The following is a 19,313-nucleotide window of genomic DNA, read 5'->3' as shown; positions in this document are numbered from 1 at the left end:
AGACAATGAACGTCGTCAGCTGTGGAAAACAAATTATGAAGAAGAAGCACGCAACGTCCGATAAGTGATGCTTGCTCGCTCTCATTGGCTATCGCGGGTATAACGTCAGAGGCAGCCCGATCAAGAATCCTAAATATCAAACATGTTTGATAATTACGATTTGAGTTCAGGGACGCTCCATCTTGATCGGGGAGCAGTTAAATAATTGTAATTACACCACACAACAAAGGATTTTTTTGGACAAAAAAAAAAAAATTGCGACAAGCCTCGAATCGGGCCACACCCCCTGATGGTTTTGGGGTGCAAATCGGCCTTAAAAATCGTATAGTGTGCAGCCAGCTTTAGCCTGCTCTCCCTTTAAGACAAACTGCATGCTGCCCAACCCTGTTCCTGGAGATCTACCTTCCTGCAGAGTTTAGTTCCAACCCTGATCAAACACACCTGTCTGTAATTATCAAGTGCTCCTTCTGATCCTAGTTAGTTGGTTCATGTGTGTTTGAGGTTGGAGCTGAACTCTGCAGGAAGGTAGATCTCCAGGAACAGAGTTGAGCACCCCTGCAATATACTGATGCATACCCAACTGTTTACGTTTGTTTTATATTTCATATTTTTATTTTAACATGTAACTGACTATTTATGTGACTGCTCCACACAAACGTGAGTGTTTTTGATATAATCGTGTGCATACCCTGCTGAAAAAAAACAGCTAATACCAGCCTAGGCTGGTTGACTGGTCTTAGCTGGTTTAAGCTGGAAGTAGCTGGTTTTAGCTGGTCTCCCAGCCTGGCCAGGCTGGTCAAGCTGGTTTTAGCTGGTGGTTTCCCAGCCTGATCAGCTAAGACCAGCCTGGACAGGCTGGAAAAGTGGACAAAACCCCTTTAAAACCAGCCTAGGCTGTTTTTTCACCAGGGTATTTGGTCATGCAAGTCTGCATGCTGTCTGAGAGAGGGGCTGAGCAGTTGACTGAGATCTTTTTCACTGCTTATTGAGCTTAACTTTATTAAACTGCATTTTTAAAAGCACTCCAGTGGACCTTTAAAATGTAAAGCACATTAGTTCACAAAAGAAAACAGTGTCTGAGAGCCACTGTAACACAACAAGTGAGAAAGACAGTGATGATGTACCTTTAGTTACATGTGTGTTTGGAGTTGAGGGATCCTGAGAGTTTGTGGTGCAGACTGGAATCACTGCTGCTGTTGTTTTATCTTGAGCTGTAAAGATGATTTCTGTTAGTTCAGATTAATCATATTCTGGAATTTGACAGTTGAATTTTATTTATTTATCTATCGCACAGGACAACTCTATATTAGCACATCTAACAGAGTCTTCAGTAACTGATTAAGTTTTTTTTTTTTTTTTTCACCTGAACTCTTGGTATAATATGTGGCTGCGGTCTTGAGTTGATCTCTGTGAGTAACATTGCATCTCCACTCTCTGTTGTCATCTTCTTTCAGGAGTGCTGTAGACACAGTGCTGATACAGTGTCCTGGAACTGACATCTGATATCTGGAGTCTGATATCGTCAGTTTAACACCAGCCTGATTCACCCAGAACAGATCAATTCCATTAGAATGGATCATATTATGACAAGTGACTCCAGTATATGAATATGAATACAACTGACAGGAGAGAGTCACAGAGCTGCCTGGACTGATCTCAGTCTGTGAGGATGATGATGAGACTGAAACACAAAATAACACACAAATCACACACTTTTCAAACATCATAGAAGTTTAAATTAAGAATTTACCATTTTTTAAGTTCTTCATTTTTAATTCTTAAATTACCATGAAGCACATGCAGATAAACACGTGCATCAGGTCCTTGTAGCTCATAATTTACATATTGTCGGCAGGAGTATAATCCATAATCTTCTTTTGTGATGTCCTTGATGTTCAGAGAGCAGTCAGACCCCAGACTCAGTCTCTCATGTCTCTCTGTGTATTTCTTATTTATCCCTAAACCAATCAGTTCAACTGCTTCTGAATGACTGTTATAGTTCCATGTAGTTGATTTGCAGTCAGGAAGAGCATTATTACAGGGCAGACGGACATCTTCACCAGAACTGATGAACACATGAGTTTCATCCACTCCACTGGTACCTGAAACACAAAGACATTAAGTAACATATTATTGAATGGTACTTTATTGTAGATATGCATTGAATTCTTTGACAGGAGTTTAAAGACCATGTAGAGATGTGTTTACCTGTGATAAGTGAAGAGAGCATGATCAGTCCCAGCAGACACATATGGCACTTACCAGCCATTTCTCTTTCTCTCAGTCTTGCTTTTCCTTATATGCTCACAACTCTGTCTTTAAATACTATCAGCTCTTCCTGTGTTTGTTCACTTCCTCTGATCTGACTGACTGAGTTTTTAAATTCTGCTAGTGATATATTGTGACACTGTACCAGTCATAAGGGAGTGTTGCTTCATATTTCTTGTAAATATCCTCTCAAATTCAAGTAGATTTTATTACTAATATGTAATATCCAAAAATGTAAGAACATTTACAGTGAATATTAAATCAGCGAGTACAGGTCTGTTATATAATAGTGCAGATAAAAGCAACTCATGAAGAACAGCAGGTACAAATCTAACTGACACTGTGTCTCCACATCTGTTTTTCTTCTAATTGTTTAGGTTCATTTTAGACCTAACCAACTGTGTTCATGTGAATACTCTGAAAGATTGGTATTTTTACATAACTGTGTGAACATTTAAATGTTGCGAAACAGAACATTTCTATAATTGATTTAATTTAATAATTTAATTTAATAGATCAACATTACAATGTAAATAAACAATCACACATTAAGTAAACTCAACAAAAATAAGTCAGCACATTTATTTTAGTTTATTTTTTTTATTATTTTAGTAATTTTAATCTTCTCAATCCTACAAAGTTGAGATACTAAAGTAGGGTATAAATTATAGCATTTGTAGTGATTTCACTGTTGAGGTTTGGAAACAGTTTAACCACAGATCATCTCTGAACCCAGATTAGACAGATGATGCAGTGAACTCTGAATCATTCTGATGCAGTTCCTCTCTTCTTTCAGGCTCTTGTATGCCATTAAACTCCTTTCGTTTCACAATACAATACGTTCAGACTATTTATAAACATATTAACCCTAATTATAATTAAAACAACCCAAAAATTTATAGTTTCTAATATTCCTCTGAATTTGATTTTGGTAAGTGAAACGGCATCAAATGCTTGTTGGCAACTGGCACACGAGCTTGGCTGTTTTCAGAGAGAATCGTAAAGCTGTATCTTTGTTTTATAAATGTGATATGAAGGTACTACTCTATAAGTACTCAAGATTAACAAAAGATGTGACTCCAAATTCACCCAAAGAAGAAACACAGGAAGCTGGCTGCAGCTGAAAAAACAAGATTTAACTGCTTTCATTGATTCAACCTGACTAATAAACACACAACTACGAAAATATATGGTTTATCTGAGTTCTTAATACTTTATTTTTTATTATAATTAAGTATGTTTATAATGCAATGCCTTTATCACTGCTTAGAATACTATGAAATATGTTCTGTGCCACACAACAAAAATTAAAGGATTAATTTCAAATACTTGTCTGACGTTATGAAGTGAGTTTGGAATAAAAAACATGTTATTAAATATGGTCTTTTCACATGCTTTCTGACGTAGCACCATTTACTACACAGAGCCGTAGTTCACTTAGAAGCTACACAAACAGCTGTCATTATTGTGAATGATTACTTTTGATGTTATAATCGTGCGATTAAATTGTATCTTGTCAGTGAACTATGGCTCAGTGTACTAAATGCTGCTCCATCTGAAAGCAGGTGCTGGAGATTTACGATCAGACTTAATCAGTCGCCTTCGATTAATCGTGCAGCCCTACAAAAACACATTGATTCCCTGCAGGAGGATTTTATTCACCCCCTGGAGCTGTAAGAGACTTTTTTAGTATAGATGGATGCACTTTATTGGACTTGTTTTGGACTGATAAAGAGAAACCAAAATGCGTAGTTTTTTTGTTATATATATTTTTTATATCTGTTTTTCATTACCAAAACTATTTCAATTTTATGAATTTAAGTTATTACAAAAAGCGATCATTCCACAAAAACATAACTATTTCCCGGTTCAAAGCATGATCAATCCCGCTCAGCCGCACTTTCACATACATCAGTTACCTAGTCACTAATATTTTACCATTATGTCAAAATGACGGAAGCCCTCTGGTGCCCAAGGGAAGAAAAAAAAAATTGAAGAACAAAAATGGGACAATGACAGAGGTAATGTGGTGTAATGAATTAAGATCATATAAATAATTAAAAAAAAAAGACTAGATGAGGTAAAAGTTTGTGAACAAACGTATGTTGGCCTAGTCTAGAAAGCCTAGTTTAAAAGTGTGAAATAGCGTAATAACAATGTCTGGAGTTCCAGAGATCCAAGATCACATGTGTGTTACATGATAACATATATTTGTTTAGTATTGAAATTAGCAACATTTTGTGTAAAATTCACTTTAAAGAAGTCATCTCTCCTTACTCTGTTTATGTGGTAAGTGAAATCGTATGTACTGCAATGTAACAGGTTATCGCTAGCAAGAACCTAACCGTGTTTTAGTGGCTCGCCATATTTTATTAGAATGCGTTATATGTTTTCTGTGCCTTTGTGAGTACTGACACCAACCCATTCCTGCACTTAACATCTCCTGCACAACCTGGAACATAACATTTACTCCTGTGATCTGCCATTTTCACTATTGTCCTCGCTTTGTTTTTTCACAATAGCCGATCTGGAGATCATCCGATGATTGGATCCAAATGTTGGGGGCATAACTATTAACGATCGGGACTATTGCATAATAGTCAGTGTTGTGTTGGAATTTGCCTCTTTTTCAGTGGTCTTTTGCAAACACTAGATTTATATAAGGAGGAGGAAATGATGGTGTTTGAGACTCATGGTATGTCATGCCCATGTACAGAACTGTTATTATTCAACTATGCCAAGATAAATACAATTTTCCATTCTATGGCACCTTTCAAGACAAAAATGTGCTCTGAGCTCAAGACTAAACACAGTGACTGTTGTCAATAGAGGGAGCTAGAGCTGTAAACCTGCACTCACAAAATGCACGATATGTGCAATTATTTCAATTGATGTTCACATGATATGGTAAAATAGAAAATACTCTGTGCACAATATATCCTTTCTCTCCATCTCCCCTCTGGCCTGTCCACAGGTCTCAAGTTCAGCTCAAGGGCGAGAGAGAGAAAATCGCCCACTAGAGGTAGGTTTATGTAACAGTTCAGCCTAAAAATCTAATCAGAGAAGTCTGATTATTTTATCACTCCTAGTGAGCCGCTGTTAAAGGCTAGTTTGGAGGAGCACAAGTGTCGTGCTGACATTCTCCACCGTTCTCAATGAATCTCTTTCTCACTCAGAAGCTGGGTTCAGCAAGAGAAGATTAAGTTTCCATTTCAGGTTGTCAGCATACCCAAGCTTTACACCATGTCTAGACCACTACACCCACACCAAAGCTATTTCAGCCCATTAGAGATACTGTCAACAAAAACTGATTTTCAGTCACTGGTTAAACACACATATATATATATATATAAGAAAATAATATTAAATTGTCAAACACTAGTGCCACTGTATGTCCGAATCAATGGGATCTCCTCTAAGTTTTCACTCTGAGAGGATTCCACAGCATCTTCTCTGTTGGTGGTCTCTCTGTTACCTGTAAGAAAACACAACAAACCACAGAAAAGAAAGTAATGACTTCTGATGACAGAACTACACACTGACACTGACAGAACTTAGTCTGCAACACACTGATATAAAGACAGGTAACAACATAAACATCATAAGACATAAACATAAACATGACCAACTCACCACAGACAGTAACTCGGAACTGCTTGTATTTGGTCTCTCTGCTGCAGATGATCTTGAGTTTATAAAGTCCAGAGTCTGTGTTGGTGGCATTTGTGATGCTCAGAGATCCAGTCTGACGGTCCAGCTCCAGTCTGTCCTTGAATCTGCCATCGGCACCGTCATATGTAGATATCTTATTGTTCTCCATATCAGCTTTAGCTACAAGACCGTCTGTGGAGCCGAACATCCACAATATCAGAGCGTCTCTCTGTAGTTCACTAACATCAGTGTTTAGTTCGGCACGATCTCCCGCCATCACTGACACGCTGTTTTCTTCATCTGTCACAGCAGTGTATAGAAGAAAAAAAAAAGTCATTTGTGCAGATGAACATCTTGGTTCCACCGAATGTTCAACAGGCTGATCCGTATAACACAAACTGCATCTAGATAAATGAATGTCTCCTTATTTAAGGAATTGATTTATCAACAACATTAGCAGATAAATTTGTTTGCCGGTCATTTGACTTTCTCATCTTATCTCAGTACAATGCTTTTTTTTTTTTTCAGAATGGAGATTCTTTTTCCATTCTGAAAAATGCATTGTATTGTGTTCTCCTATACACTGTAAAAAGTTTTCACCAGTTTAAACTTAAAAACTTAAGTTTATCAGCTGCCTTAAGATTATAAATTAAATCAGCTTAAGTCATTTAAACTTACAAGTTATATCAACTCATTTTTATTGTAATAAGTTAAAATGACTTGTAGTTTTAAGCTGATTTAACTTAAAAACTTAAGGCAGCTGCTGAACTTAGGTTTTTAAGTTGAATCTGGTGAAAACTTTTTACAGTGTGGTGTCTGTGAATCTCACATCATTATCATGATATACTGAGGTCTTACTGCTGACTCGGCTGATTTCAGCAATGCCGGTGTCATTATTTTCATCCTCTTGTTCAGTAACATCAGTGTTTAGATTAACGGAGTCTCCAACTCTTGCTGTCAACATAAAATATAGGAACATATGAGTGAATATAATGAATACAATCCTTTCATTAAAAGACTCAAACTGTACTCACAGCACACTGTAAACTTCTTAAATGAGACTTTATTTCTGCTGATGATTTGTAGGTGATAAACTCCAGAGTCTGTGCTGTTGGTATTCGTGATGGTGAGAGATCCAGTCTGATCATCCATCTGCAGTCTGTCTCTGAATCTTCCATTATTGCCATCAATTAAGACCTGACTGGTGTCTCTATCTTTTTTAGCTATAATGTTGTCTTCAGATCCAAAGCTCCAGAGAATCTGATCATCCTTCTGTAGTTCAACGCCAGTGTCTAAAGTGATGTCTTCTCCTTCAGAGAATTCTAGTGAGTCCACTGCATGAGCAGCCAAAACATGAAGAAAAGTTAAGAAAGGCTAGTGTTACTAATAATGCTGTTTACATCGACACATCTGCTCACTGTAGAGAAGATCAATGGTGAACCTCTCATCATCATCAGGTATGGTCTCTCGGTTCTGTTATGTATGTGATATTGTCATTCCTCCCAGTGCCTGTAGGTGGCACCACCACGTTATTAATTATTAGTAGTTGTGTTCCTTAAAATAAATCAAGTGAAGAAGTTAAGTACCCCATTGTGGCTGTGTCATCTTTCATAGGACATTCAAGAGTCTATACTAAATGTTATAATAGTGAGAACATAACATATTTGGCGACGAGGTGGATTAATTTTCCATGGACCTACCACAGTGAATCGTGAGTAGTTAGGCGCACCTGAACTTTACTTCCCTGCGTAGCTAAAGTGAGCTAGGTTAGCTAGAATGGCTGCTACTATAGGCCATATGGAAGCTTTTGATGAAAGCGTTGAACCATGGACCACCTATATTGAACGATTCGAGCACTTTGTAGAAGCTAACAGTATTGATTCTGACAAGAAAGTGCCTGTGCTACTCAGCGTGATCGGAGGGAAAACATACGGATTGCTCCGAAGTCTGATCGCGCCGGACAAGCCGAGAGAGAAGAGTTTCAAACAGATCACAGACACGCTACAGCAGCATTTTTCTCCGAAGCCCCTGATCATCGCGGAGCGTTTTCGTTTCCACCGGCGGAGTCAGGAGGAAAGCGAGTCGGTGACACAGTATGTTGCAGTGCTTAGAGGATTGTCAGAGCACTGTGAATTCGGGGGTCATTTGGATGATGCACTTCGCGATAGATTCGTGTGTGGTTTGAAGAGTGAGGCTACACAAAAGCGCTTGTTGACTGAAACTACACTGACATTTCAGAGAGCGGTGGAATTGGCGGTGTCCATGGAAACAGCGTCACGCGAAGCGCATCAACTCAGCGGATCACTGACGGTAAATGCACTGTCTTTATCAAAGATTAAGACTGCAAACAAATGTAAACGATGTGGAAAGGATAACCATAATGATGAAGACTGTTGGTTTAAGGACAAAAATTGTAATAATTGTGGGAAAAAAGGCCATATCAGTCGCGTTTGCAGGAAGAGTAGCGATTATAGAAAAACAAAGAGTGGAAACAGAGCAAAAGCCGCACGGCCAACAAAAGAAACTAAGCAGAAAGGCTATGTAAAAAAAGGAAGTGTACACCACCTTCATGCTGATGCAGTATCCAGTGGTGATGAAACTGACTCTGATTTAGCTCTGTATAAACTGTCACAGCCAGGAGAAAAGTCCAGTATCATGGTGAAACCAGAAGTTGAAGGATTACCACTTGAAATGGAACTGGACACGGGTGCAGCAGTCTCTTTGATTTCAACAGAGACTTATGATAGAATACTGAAACATCTGCCCTTATGCTCAACTGACATTGTTCTTCGAACATATACAGGACAAGCATTACGCCCTGAAGGTGTAATTGATGTTCATGTAAAAATGGGTAAACAGACGGCTGTTCTTCCATTGTATGTTGTGCATGGAGATTATCCACCACTCTATGGCAGGGAATGGCTGCGTCAGATTAAGCTCAACTGGAAAGAAATAAGAACAGTCCAACTGAAAACGCTAGAAGCTGTTCTGCAAAAACATACTGCTGTTTTCTCTAAACAATTAGGGGAAATGAAGAGTATAAAAGCTAAAATAACGCTGAAACCTGAACATAAGCCCAAGTTTTGTCAGCCCAGAGTAGTCCCTTATGCTCTGCGTCCAAAAGTTGAAGCGGAGCTGAACCGTCTCACTGAAATGGGAGTTTTGACACCGGTGCAGTACAGCGAATGGGCTACCCCAATAGTCCCTGTTATAAAGAAAAATGGAGCAGTACGCATCTGTGGGGACTTTAAGGTGACAATAAACCCCGTCCTTCACACTGAACACTATCCGTTACCACGTATTGAGGACCTCTTCGCTTCGTTAGCGGGAGGACAATGTTTCAGTAAACTGGACTTGTCGCATGCTTACCTCCAAATGAGGGTTGAGGAGAACTCCACAAAGTTCCTCACAATTTCCACACAAAAAGGGCTATTCCAGTATACTCGTCTTCCATTTGGGATCGCCTCCGCCCCAGCTATATTTCAGAGAGCTATGGACCAAATATTGCTAGGTCTTCCTAATGTCCATTGCTATCTGGATGATATTCTTGTTACCGGGCGGACTGAAGCTGAACACTTGGAAAACCTGGATGCAGTCCTTGGACGCCTAGAGGAGTTTGGCTTGCATGTTGAAAGAGGGAAATGTGACTTCTTCAAGGACTCACTGGAATATCTGGGTCACATAATTGACGCCGAAGGTTTGCACAAGTCGCCTGAAAAAGTAAGTGCAATTGTCAATGCCCCAACCCCATCAAACATCACACAGCTGAGATCATTCCTTGGCCTGTTAAACTATTATGGGAGATTCATACCTAATTTGGCGACTATAGTGAATCCTTTGAATACCCTGCTGTGCAAAGGGAAGCGCTGGCAGTGGTCTGCAGAGTGCAATGCTGCATTTAAGAAGGCAAAGGAACAACTAGTGTCGCAAAACGTCTTGACACACTACGACCCACAGAACCCAATTCGGCTTGCATGTGACGCATCACCTTATGGCATTGGTGCCGTCATTTCACACATGTTACCCAGCGGTGAAGAAAAGCCAATAGCTTTTGCATCGCGCACACTTAGCAAGGCAGAACAGAATTATGCGCAGATTGAGCGCGAGGCTTTAGCAATTGTGTTCGGAGTCAGGAAATTCCATCAGTATCTCTACGGACGGAAATTCACGCTCTTCACAGATCACCGCCCCCTTACTACGATTTTTGGACCACAAAATGGAATTCCATCTATGGCGGCGGCACGTATGCAAAGGTGGGCATTGCTTTTGTCTGCGCACAACTACACCATCGAGTACAAAAGAGCTGAACATCACGCAAATGCTGATGGTCTTTCCCGTCTGCCATTGCAAGTGGAACATCGAGAGAAGCAGGATGCTGTAGAGCTGTTCTACCTCGAACAAGTGGGGAAGCTCCCTGTCAGTGCCACAGATATTCGACGAGAGACTATGAGCGACTCTATTCTGTCTACGGTTGTCGAAATGGTTCTGAAAGGGACTCAAGCTATCAGCCTGACTGATAATAATGAACTCTTACCGTTCATCTCCAAGCGAAGTGAACTGTCTGTCCAACATGGGTGCTTAATGAGGGGTATGAGAGTTGTTGTTCCCCACAAACTACGGAAAAAAGTGTTGGAGGAACTGCACACTGGCCACCCAGGAATTGTCCGAATGAAAGCTATTGCTCGTAGCTATGTGTGGTGGCCGGGTCTTGATGCTGACATTGAACTGCAAGTGAAAATGTGTCAGTCATGTCAACAAATACAGAAAATGCCATCCCAAGCCCCCCTCCATCCATGGGAGTGGCCAAGCAAACCATGGGAGCGCATACATGTAGATTTTGCTGGGCCATGTGAGGGTCACATGTACCTAGTTGTGGTCGATGCGCATTCAAAGTGGCCTGAGGTACAAATGATGACATCAACGACAGCAGAAAAAACGATTGAAGTTTTGAGGAGCCTTTTCAGTCATTATGGTCTGCCCGAAATCCTGGTGAGTGACAATGGACCACAATTTGTCTCTCAGGAGTTTGCAAATTTCCTGAAGGCCAACCATGTGAAACATATTCGTTCTGCTCCATATCATCCGTCAACGAACGGGCAGGCAGAGAGGTTTGTTCAGTCGCTAAAACAAGCACTGAAGGTTTCTAGGGGCTCTTCTACTCTTAAAAAAAGGCTGGAAACATTCTTGCTGACATACCGCAACACACCACATCCAACGACAAAAGAGTCCCCTTCCTTATTGTTTTTGGGACGCCTGTTGCGCACACGTCTTGATGCCTTAAAACCCAGTGTGAAAGCTGCCGTACGGCACTCCCAGGTCTCTCAGGTTCTCCGCCGAGCTGGTCGTTCGAGGCCTAGACAGTTCGGAGTAGGTGATGCTGTGCTGGCGCGTGATTACAGGGGGAGAGAGAGATGGACATCAGGAGTGGTGACGGCTCAAAGTGGTCCAGTATCTTATACTGTGGATGTAGGTACTTCTGAGGAATGGAGGCGTCATGCTGATCAACTTTTGTCCATTCCAAAACAAACAGCTGAAACTCTGCCAACAGAATTACCTGATAACAAGAATGTGTCTGTTCCTGTGCAGACCACTGCCGATGCCACTGTTTCTGTACCACTATCAAGGGAACAAGTTGTTAACCGTGACGTATCAGAAGAGTGTCAGACAAAGTATGACAGTACACCAACACAGGTCAGACGTTATCCGGCAAGAGTGATTAAACCACCCAACCGTCTGACATTATAGGATGATGGAAATTGCTGGAATGAACAATAATTAGTTATGTTAGTGAGCCTGTTCCGATATGGGGCAGAATAATCCCCGAACTGGCTCGAGGCAAGAGGCAGTCTACCCTCTACCTCTAGAGTAGAATAGGTAAAAGCATTATAGTTGTGTTTTTGAAAATGTTTTGGAGTTGTTTCTGATTAAGAGGGGAGGAGATGTTATGTATGTGATATTGTCATTCCTCCCAGTGCCTGTAGGTGGCACCACCACGTTATTAATTATTAGTAGTTGTGTTCCTTAAAATAAATCAAGTGAAGAAGTTAAGTACCCCATTGTGGCTGTGTCATCTTTCATAGGACATTCAAGAGTCTATACTAAATGTTATAATAGTGAGAACATAACAGGTTCCTTAAAGGAATCTGAGCGATGAGAGAGTCTTGAGGTCCAAACCTCCACAGTATTTGATCATATCGCTGTGGTTCGGCTATAACAGCGTGTACAGTGTGTAGAGGGATAGAATCTCTCTCTGTCACTTCGTTTGTTGTCATTTCATCTGTTCACATCACACAGACATAAAAAAAAACAGTAATTAAATACATAACAGTCAGTAAACAGACATAAATTTAAGTTATTATAGTTATACTATATATATATATATATATATATATATATATATAACAACTTGAATACATTGAGATAGCTTAAATATCTAACTCAAAGTAAAGTCAAACTAAATTTATTTAAGTCAAGCATGAACAACAATTATTCTTACAGTGATCTGCAACCATTCTGCTCTTTAATGGTCCAAAGTCATATTTTATCTAAGTAACTAAATTTAATAAAGAACAGAAATATGGAACATGAATTGTAAGTATTGCAGTATTGTAAGTTTATTTAAAATTTGACAACGATTTGAAGTGGAACTGATGTTAAAAGAATGATGACGACATTCAGCACTAATAACAAACACTAAAATATACGTTGTCTGAGATAGCTCAACACGCTGCAATATATACAGTATATATATTATATATTATATATATACATTTTTTTTCTTCCAAATTTTTGAAGCCAGAAAGAGAAATTCACAATGTTTAAAAGGTGTGGTATAAGTAATTTAACTTTTATTAATTATTTACTGGAATTTAACTTTTCACTCCTCTGCTGTTAATGGTGCTAGCTTAACCCCATTTTATTTTTATTTTTTATTTTTTCATTATTTTTTTAACAAGAAAACTGAACAAAATATGAGAGACAATATATATATATATATATATATATATATATATATATATATATTCAAATTAATTTATGTTAACATTGTTAAAAGAAAGGTAAATACACTTGCCTGTTGAGGCTTGTGAGCACATGTTACACATGAAACCTGTAAAGAAAAGAAAAAGAGTTAAAAAGTTTGGAATGTTTCAAATTGGTGTTCAAATATTTTTTTTCTGTTGTGTGTATTTCACTCAAAGAGTTGAAAAGTCTTGAATTCAAACAAGACAACACAAGTATCCAGCTAATAAGCTGTAGATTTTTAGCACTGAAGTGGGAGGTTACCAATAAGTTTAGTGAGTCCACTTTTAGTTTAAAAAAATCCAGTATTGAGTAGGTGCTTACAGTCACAATGCAGACGGATTGCCTCAACGTCCAAATGGTGAGCTCAGGAATGATTTGGCATCCCAAAAGGAACAGGAAATGCTTAAGGCAGTTCACTTTAAACTATCTGGGTGAGGTTATGTTCAGGTTATCTGGTTATGTTTCCAGGGGTGGTCAAAGCCATTTGTGAGAGACAATAGGTGTACCAACCTTCTTTTGTAACCTTTCTTGAGTCCTTAAGGCCTTTACACACTGAGCACATCATGAAAACACGAGGCAAATCGCTAACGAATGGTGCTTTCACACAGAGCACGAACCGAATGCTCGCCTTCTGCTAATTTGCACCTGTACGCTAGGTGGCGTCAACCAACAATGCATTTTTCCTCACATATGTATCTTGTATATGGATTCAGCATCATCCATTGAGTGCTTGTAATAACTACTGATTGTGATCCGCAGTTGATTTTGATATAATGTAACAATCATATGTCTGTTTGTTTTCATATTTAAAGTGTAGAACAATGTGGGGTTTTTTTTAAAAGGAAGTTCTAGAGAATGGACGTGCTCTGACTCATATAACACTCGCGCAAGTAAAAGAAAACGGACAGTGTTCTCCTCCAGATCACGTAATTCACTGGAGAATTAATATAAATTATATTAAGAAAATGTGAGAATAACCATCTGTTCTCAGATGCAATGATAACAAGAGTGCATTCTCTTCTTTCTTGGGATACTCTTTTTCTGTGATTGTTTACACTGGTTTTCGAAACATGCAACAGCAGCTGCTCCGGGCACGTGATGTAATGCTCAAATCTTACTGGACGGCCATATTTTCACTTTGCAAAACTGAAAAGAATCGTTGGACTGGAATTGCTTTATCGGTGCATGAATGTTCGCGGTCTATGTGTTGTTTTATTCCAGTGCATCATTGCATGCGATATTCATTTTGCTTTTTCACACTCAAGTGTGGAAAGGCCTTTAGATGTGTTTCAAGATGCGCTCAAATTTTAGTGCATTATAGTTTCCTACAAAGCTACACAGTGACCAAGGGCCAGATTTTGAGTCATTCACTATTCAGGAATTGTGCAAGATTGCTTGTATTCGTAAAGTAAGAACAACACCATACCACAGTTAAACTGGTTTACTAAGGTCTACAGTTAAACCTTATACATTGTATGAGCGGTTCAGGCTAATTTCGTCTTCGGATTTAAGTGGCCCCTACTCAGACTCTACTGTGTCTGTACCAAACTGATTGAAGCATTACAATTGACTACGACTTTTGCCACAAACTCCTGATTTGCTGCGTATTAATACACTGTAAAACGTTGTCACCAGTTTCAACTTAAAAACTTAAAGTTTAGCAGCTGCCTTAAAATTTTAAGTTAAATCAGCTCAGATCATTTCAACTCACAAGTTAAATCAACTCATTTTTATTGTAATAAGTTAAAATGACTTGTTTTAAGCTGATTTAACTTAAAATGTTAAGGCAGCTGCCGAACTTAGGTTTTTAAGTTGAATCTGGTGAACACTTGTGTAGTGTAGTTATTAAGATAGTTGTTACGTTTGGGTATTGGATAGATTAAGGGATCTAAAATATGGTAATGCAGAATAAGCCATTAATTTGTGCATTATAAGTACTGACAAGCAGCCAATATGCTAGTAATATGCATGCTTATAACCAAGTAGTTAATCATGCAATCATTTCCTTTTAATCACAGATAAAGTATAGCAGACTTTATTGTGTGATACTTACACTTTGGTATTGAGTTCTTGTAACACACAGTGATAACAGTTGCAACTGCAGCTGCAGCAAGCAGCGCAATACAGATCAGTACTACAGCAACTAAAGGTAGATCTGGTTCAGGAACAGCTAGAGAGAGACATTTGTGTTAGTCCAGTTTAACATTGAAAAAACAAATCATGAATACAAACATCATAAACATTAAAATCTCTTCACATGTTCAATAATAACATTAGAATCTGAAAAAAAAAATAGTAAAAAGGTTTATAAAATGTTTATTAAAATGTAAATGTACTCACTGACAAAAACATTGTATCTCTTGTATGAAGTCTCTTTACTGTTGGTGATCTGTAGTTGATAAACTCCTGTATCTGTGGATCTGCTGTCCACGATGGTCAGAGATCCAGTCTGATCATTTAGCTGTAGTCTATCTCTCAATCTCTCATCATCACTGTATGAGATCTTTTGGAGTGGGATGTTGATTTCAGCCATGAAAGTGTCTGGACTCAAAGGTCCAAACATCCACAAAATCACATCATATTTCTGAAGTTCACTGACACCAGTCTGTAGAGTGACAGTTTCCCCCTCTTTCGAGTTTGTTAAACCAGCAAAAAACACATCTGGAGAGCAAAACAGAAACCATTATTGAGATTTGACTGCTTGATCACAGTTAATGGGAGTCCATCTTAGTATGAGGATATAGAACTAAAACTAAGAGCTTTGAAACTGATAACTCACCATGGACGGTCAGATTGAATGTCATGTACGAGGTCTTGTAGCTGATGATCTTCAGCTGATAATCTCCAGAGTGTTTGGTCCTGATGTCACTGATGCTCAGAGATCCAGTCTGATTGTCCAGCTGCAGTCTGTCTCCAAATCTCCCATCGTCAACATCATAAAGTGAAATCTGCTGACTTTTTCCATTGAGTTTAGCAATAATAGACCCCTGAGATCCATACATCCACATCATCAGATCAATATTGTGTGTTTCAGTAACACTAGTGTGAAAAGTAACAGAACCTCCTTCCAAAACGGACACTTTATTTCCTTCAGCTGCCTGACTGAACACACCTGTGAACAGGAACAGTTCCTCAAAGATGCATCCTCCATAAGGCTGATTCCATACAGCAGATCCAATATTTATTATTTAAGTGCAGCTATGCAAATTAGTACAGGTCAAGTACATACTTAAAGACATTTGCGAAGTCTTTGTACGTGGAGACTGTTAAGACTAGAGGAAGCCCTAAAAATGTCAAACATTTCTATAACCATCCAGCATGCACAGTCCCTGATAAAAATAAATAATAAATAAATCTCCTTCCTGAAAAGGAACACAGTTAATTACCTTTTTTTAGCTTGACAGGATGAAAACTAAAGGCTAATCTTGCAAGGAGAAGTTGAATATGTCCTGTATTCAAAATTACTTTTTATCCTTTTCCTCTTTCTGTTCCAACATGACAATGGCTCGGTGTACAAGGCAAGGTTCAAAAAGAAATTATTAAATGCAATGACTTGAAATGCAGACCTTTAGCCAAAAACTCATCGCCAAACACCAATGACTTGTACATAAGGGTACAGCTATTTTAGACACTTCCAAAACTGTTGCAACAGAGATGGAAATACAATTTTAAATACACAAATCATGTTTTCATCTTTGTTGCCACAGTTTTGGAAGTGCCTTTTTCTGTTCTAAAGAAGGGGGTGTCCATATAGTCATTTGAGTTTTTGGCTCAAGGTCTGCATGCATTAAAGTCACACCAGTGTACAACCTTCTCAACATGGCAACAACTCACACACACACACACACACACACACACACACACACACACACACACACACACACACACACACACACACACAGAAACAATGCATTCAATCAGCCTATAACAGAGCTGGATTTTTTTTTTTTTTTCTTTTCAAATAAAAACTCACTCACACATACAAAAATAAAGAATTGAATGAGCCAATGTCTGAGCTTTTTTTTTTTTGAATAGGTCAAATTCATCATAACAGTGGTTCATAGAGTTCAACCTATATGCAGCAATTCAGTACTGCAGCCATCTAGTGGTTATTGATATTATTGTTTTTTTGTTAATTTTATACCAACATAAGACACCAGATGCCACCAAAGTCACCTCATCTTTTGGTTTTAACTCTCTGAACTTACTGGAATGATTTTTTAAATTAAGATAATTAAATATTACATATAACATAAAATAAGCATAATTTACATAAAAATATGGTACTTTTAGAGGTAAATAAATTCAAAAATACCCCCAAAATAAAATAAAAAACACCATAAATTGATAGATTTTATTTTATCGAAGATAGTGATGTAACATTTATTGAACACAATTTTTTTTTATCACACCTGAGACCTCTGTGCCCACATTTGTCCACAAACACGGGATTAAGGGCTGTAATGTGAATACGGTTCCAGCCTTGCCTCCCTATTCTTCTTGCTAATGCCTTTGCCTCCTCTTCCTCCTCTGTACTTTTGTTCATTAAGTTTTTTTTTTTTTTTTTTTTTTTGCGAACAGTAGATTGTACACCAGTGGTTTTGTTTTTCCTAAGGACATTCTCAATGGCTTTACTAGCTATGGCCAATGATTGTGCAATGGCTCTGATTGGTTTTCCATCTTCTCTGAGCTTCACAATCACTTGTTTTTTCATGTTGGTTACACATCTAACTATAAATGCAGTATGCACAGGCAAAACCCACATCTGAAACTGAGCGCATACATTCAGTGCTATTTATGGTTGGAATATTCAATGAATTAGGACACACAAAGGGAACAAAACACACCTGTCAGTCACTTTATATGTTCCAATACTTTTGGTCACATGAGCAATGGGTGGGTTTAAACAAAAGGTGCTAGCTTTGCGGTTGTGTATCAGATCTAGATGTAAATAAAAGCTGCAATCTTGATCTCTTGTCTCAGATCTATCTTTTGATGTCAAACCCAAATGTTTTCAGTCTACAGCAAAAAAAAAAAAAAAAAAAAAAAAAATGGCCTCATGGTTCCAATATTTTTTGAAGGGATGTGTATACAATGTTTACAAATTTGTATACACTGTCTTAACTTAATTTCTTAGCTTATTGTAGTTGTAAAGACACAGAAGTTTGGTTCCCTTTTTAATGAGGCAGGTTTTAACCTAATCAATAAGACACATTCAAGCTTGTAGCTTCTCAATTTTTACCTTTGCTTAAATCTAGGTTGTTCACTTTCATTAAAATGTATTAATACACACACACACACACACATACATATATATATATATATATATGAACTGATTTGTCAAATATGGTAAATGTTGGAAAACGTTGTACACACTCCTCAATTTTCAAATGACATCTTTCATTCTTTTAAGATTGGCCAAATACCATTAACACATATCTGTAAATTCTCACTTTAATTTTAGTCAATACACTACAGCTACAGATGAACTTGACAATGTTAAGTTTTTTACATGACATGTCTATCTTTGTGAGACACATTTCTGTCCATGCATGTGTTATAGACTGTGCATGTTTTGCTGTGCACAAGTTAAATACATTGAAATACATACAGTTAGAGTGTTCTGAATAAGCCGACATTTAATAGTTTCTGAATGTATTTCTCAAAAACAACGTTACAGTCCTTATGTGCAACTTAGAGTACATTTATTTTAACATGTAACTTTTTTTTTTCTGCACTAACTCCATCTTGAAGTGTACATATTTGTGTAATCAGTGCACAGACTGACCCAAAATGCAAATTGAGTGGACACTTTGCAGCCAAAGTCTTAAAGCTGTTGAAAACAAGTCTGGATGTGAGAATGTGACACCAATTTAAAGTCTGTGAGCGTTCATTAATGTGTCAGATTCACAGAACGGGAAGCTTGAGAAAACGTTTAAGATAAAAGTGCCACTCACCGTCCAAAAATACCAGGAACACCGAGAGTAAAACAGTGTTCTTCATTTCGCAGTAGAGTTCCCTGAAATCTGCTTTAACATGATCTCACAGTGACTGTGGAGGAATCTGTTTTGTTGCTGAACAAGAGTTGTGTTCACACCCATCAGAACAGCATTATTGTGTAATGTTTTTTTCGCGTTCAGCCCAGTCGTGCGCAGAGCCGTGCACTTTCGGTTTTGGGGAAGTTTCACACAAAAAGACTGAAACAAATAATTTCAATTGATAAAGTTGCACTACAAATAATCCTTATTCGTCCGTTTGAATGCCGGTGTTGTGCCGAATTCCGACTCCCTGCCAGATTCCGACTCCCCTAGCGTGCACGCGCGTGACGTCATATGATGGCGCCAGTTGCGAAAACAGGCAGGCATTAGGTG

The 19,313-nt window shown here is 38.4% G+C and overlaps 2 protein-coding genes across 2 annotated transcripts in view; both read right to left on the bottom strand.

Moving 5' to 3' along the window:
• LOC141337675 (uncharacterized) overlaps nt 1-19,313 on the bottom strand; it is a 96,222-nt gene that overhangs the window by 2,388 nt on the left and 74,521 nt on the right. The window contains exons 4-6 of the mRNA XM_073843384.1: nt 1,788-2,102; nt 1,364-1,681; nt 1,135-1,211 (exon numbers count right to left, since the gene is read on the bottom strand). Coding sequence (XP_073699485.1) covers nt 1,135-1,211; nt 1,364-1,681; nt 1,788-2,102 — 710 coding nt within the window. The remainder of the gene's footprint in view (nt 1-1,134; nt 1,212-1,363; nt 1,682-1,787; nt 2,103-19,313) is intronic.
• LOC141341689 (uncharacterized) overlaps nt 14,955-19,313 on the bottom strand; it is an 11,456-nt gene continuing 7,097 nt past the window's right edge. Inside the window, exons 5-7 of the mRNA XM_073846424.1 lie at nt 15,722-16,054; nt 15,283-15,603; nt 14,955-15,112 (exon numbers count right to left, since the gene is read on the bottom strand). Coding sequence (XP_073702525.1) covers nt 14,955-15,112; nt 15,283-15,603; nt 15,722-16,054 — 812 coding nt within the window. The remainder of the gene's footprint in view (nt 15,113-15,282; nt 15,604-15,721; nt 16,055-19,313) is intronic.

This window comes from Garra rufa, chromosome 1 (genome assembly GCF_049309525.1).
Source record: "Garra rufa chromosome 1, GarRuf1.0, whole genome shotgun sequence".
Lineage (NCBI taxonomy): Eukaryota > Metazoa > Chordata > Actinopteri > Cypriniformes > Cyprinidae > Garra > Garra rufa.
This window is presented reverse-complemented; position numbering and strand designations above follow the sequence as displayed.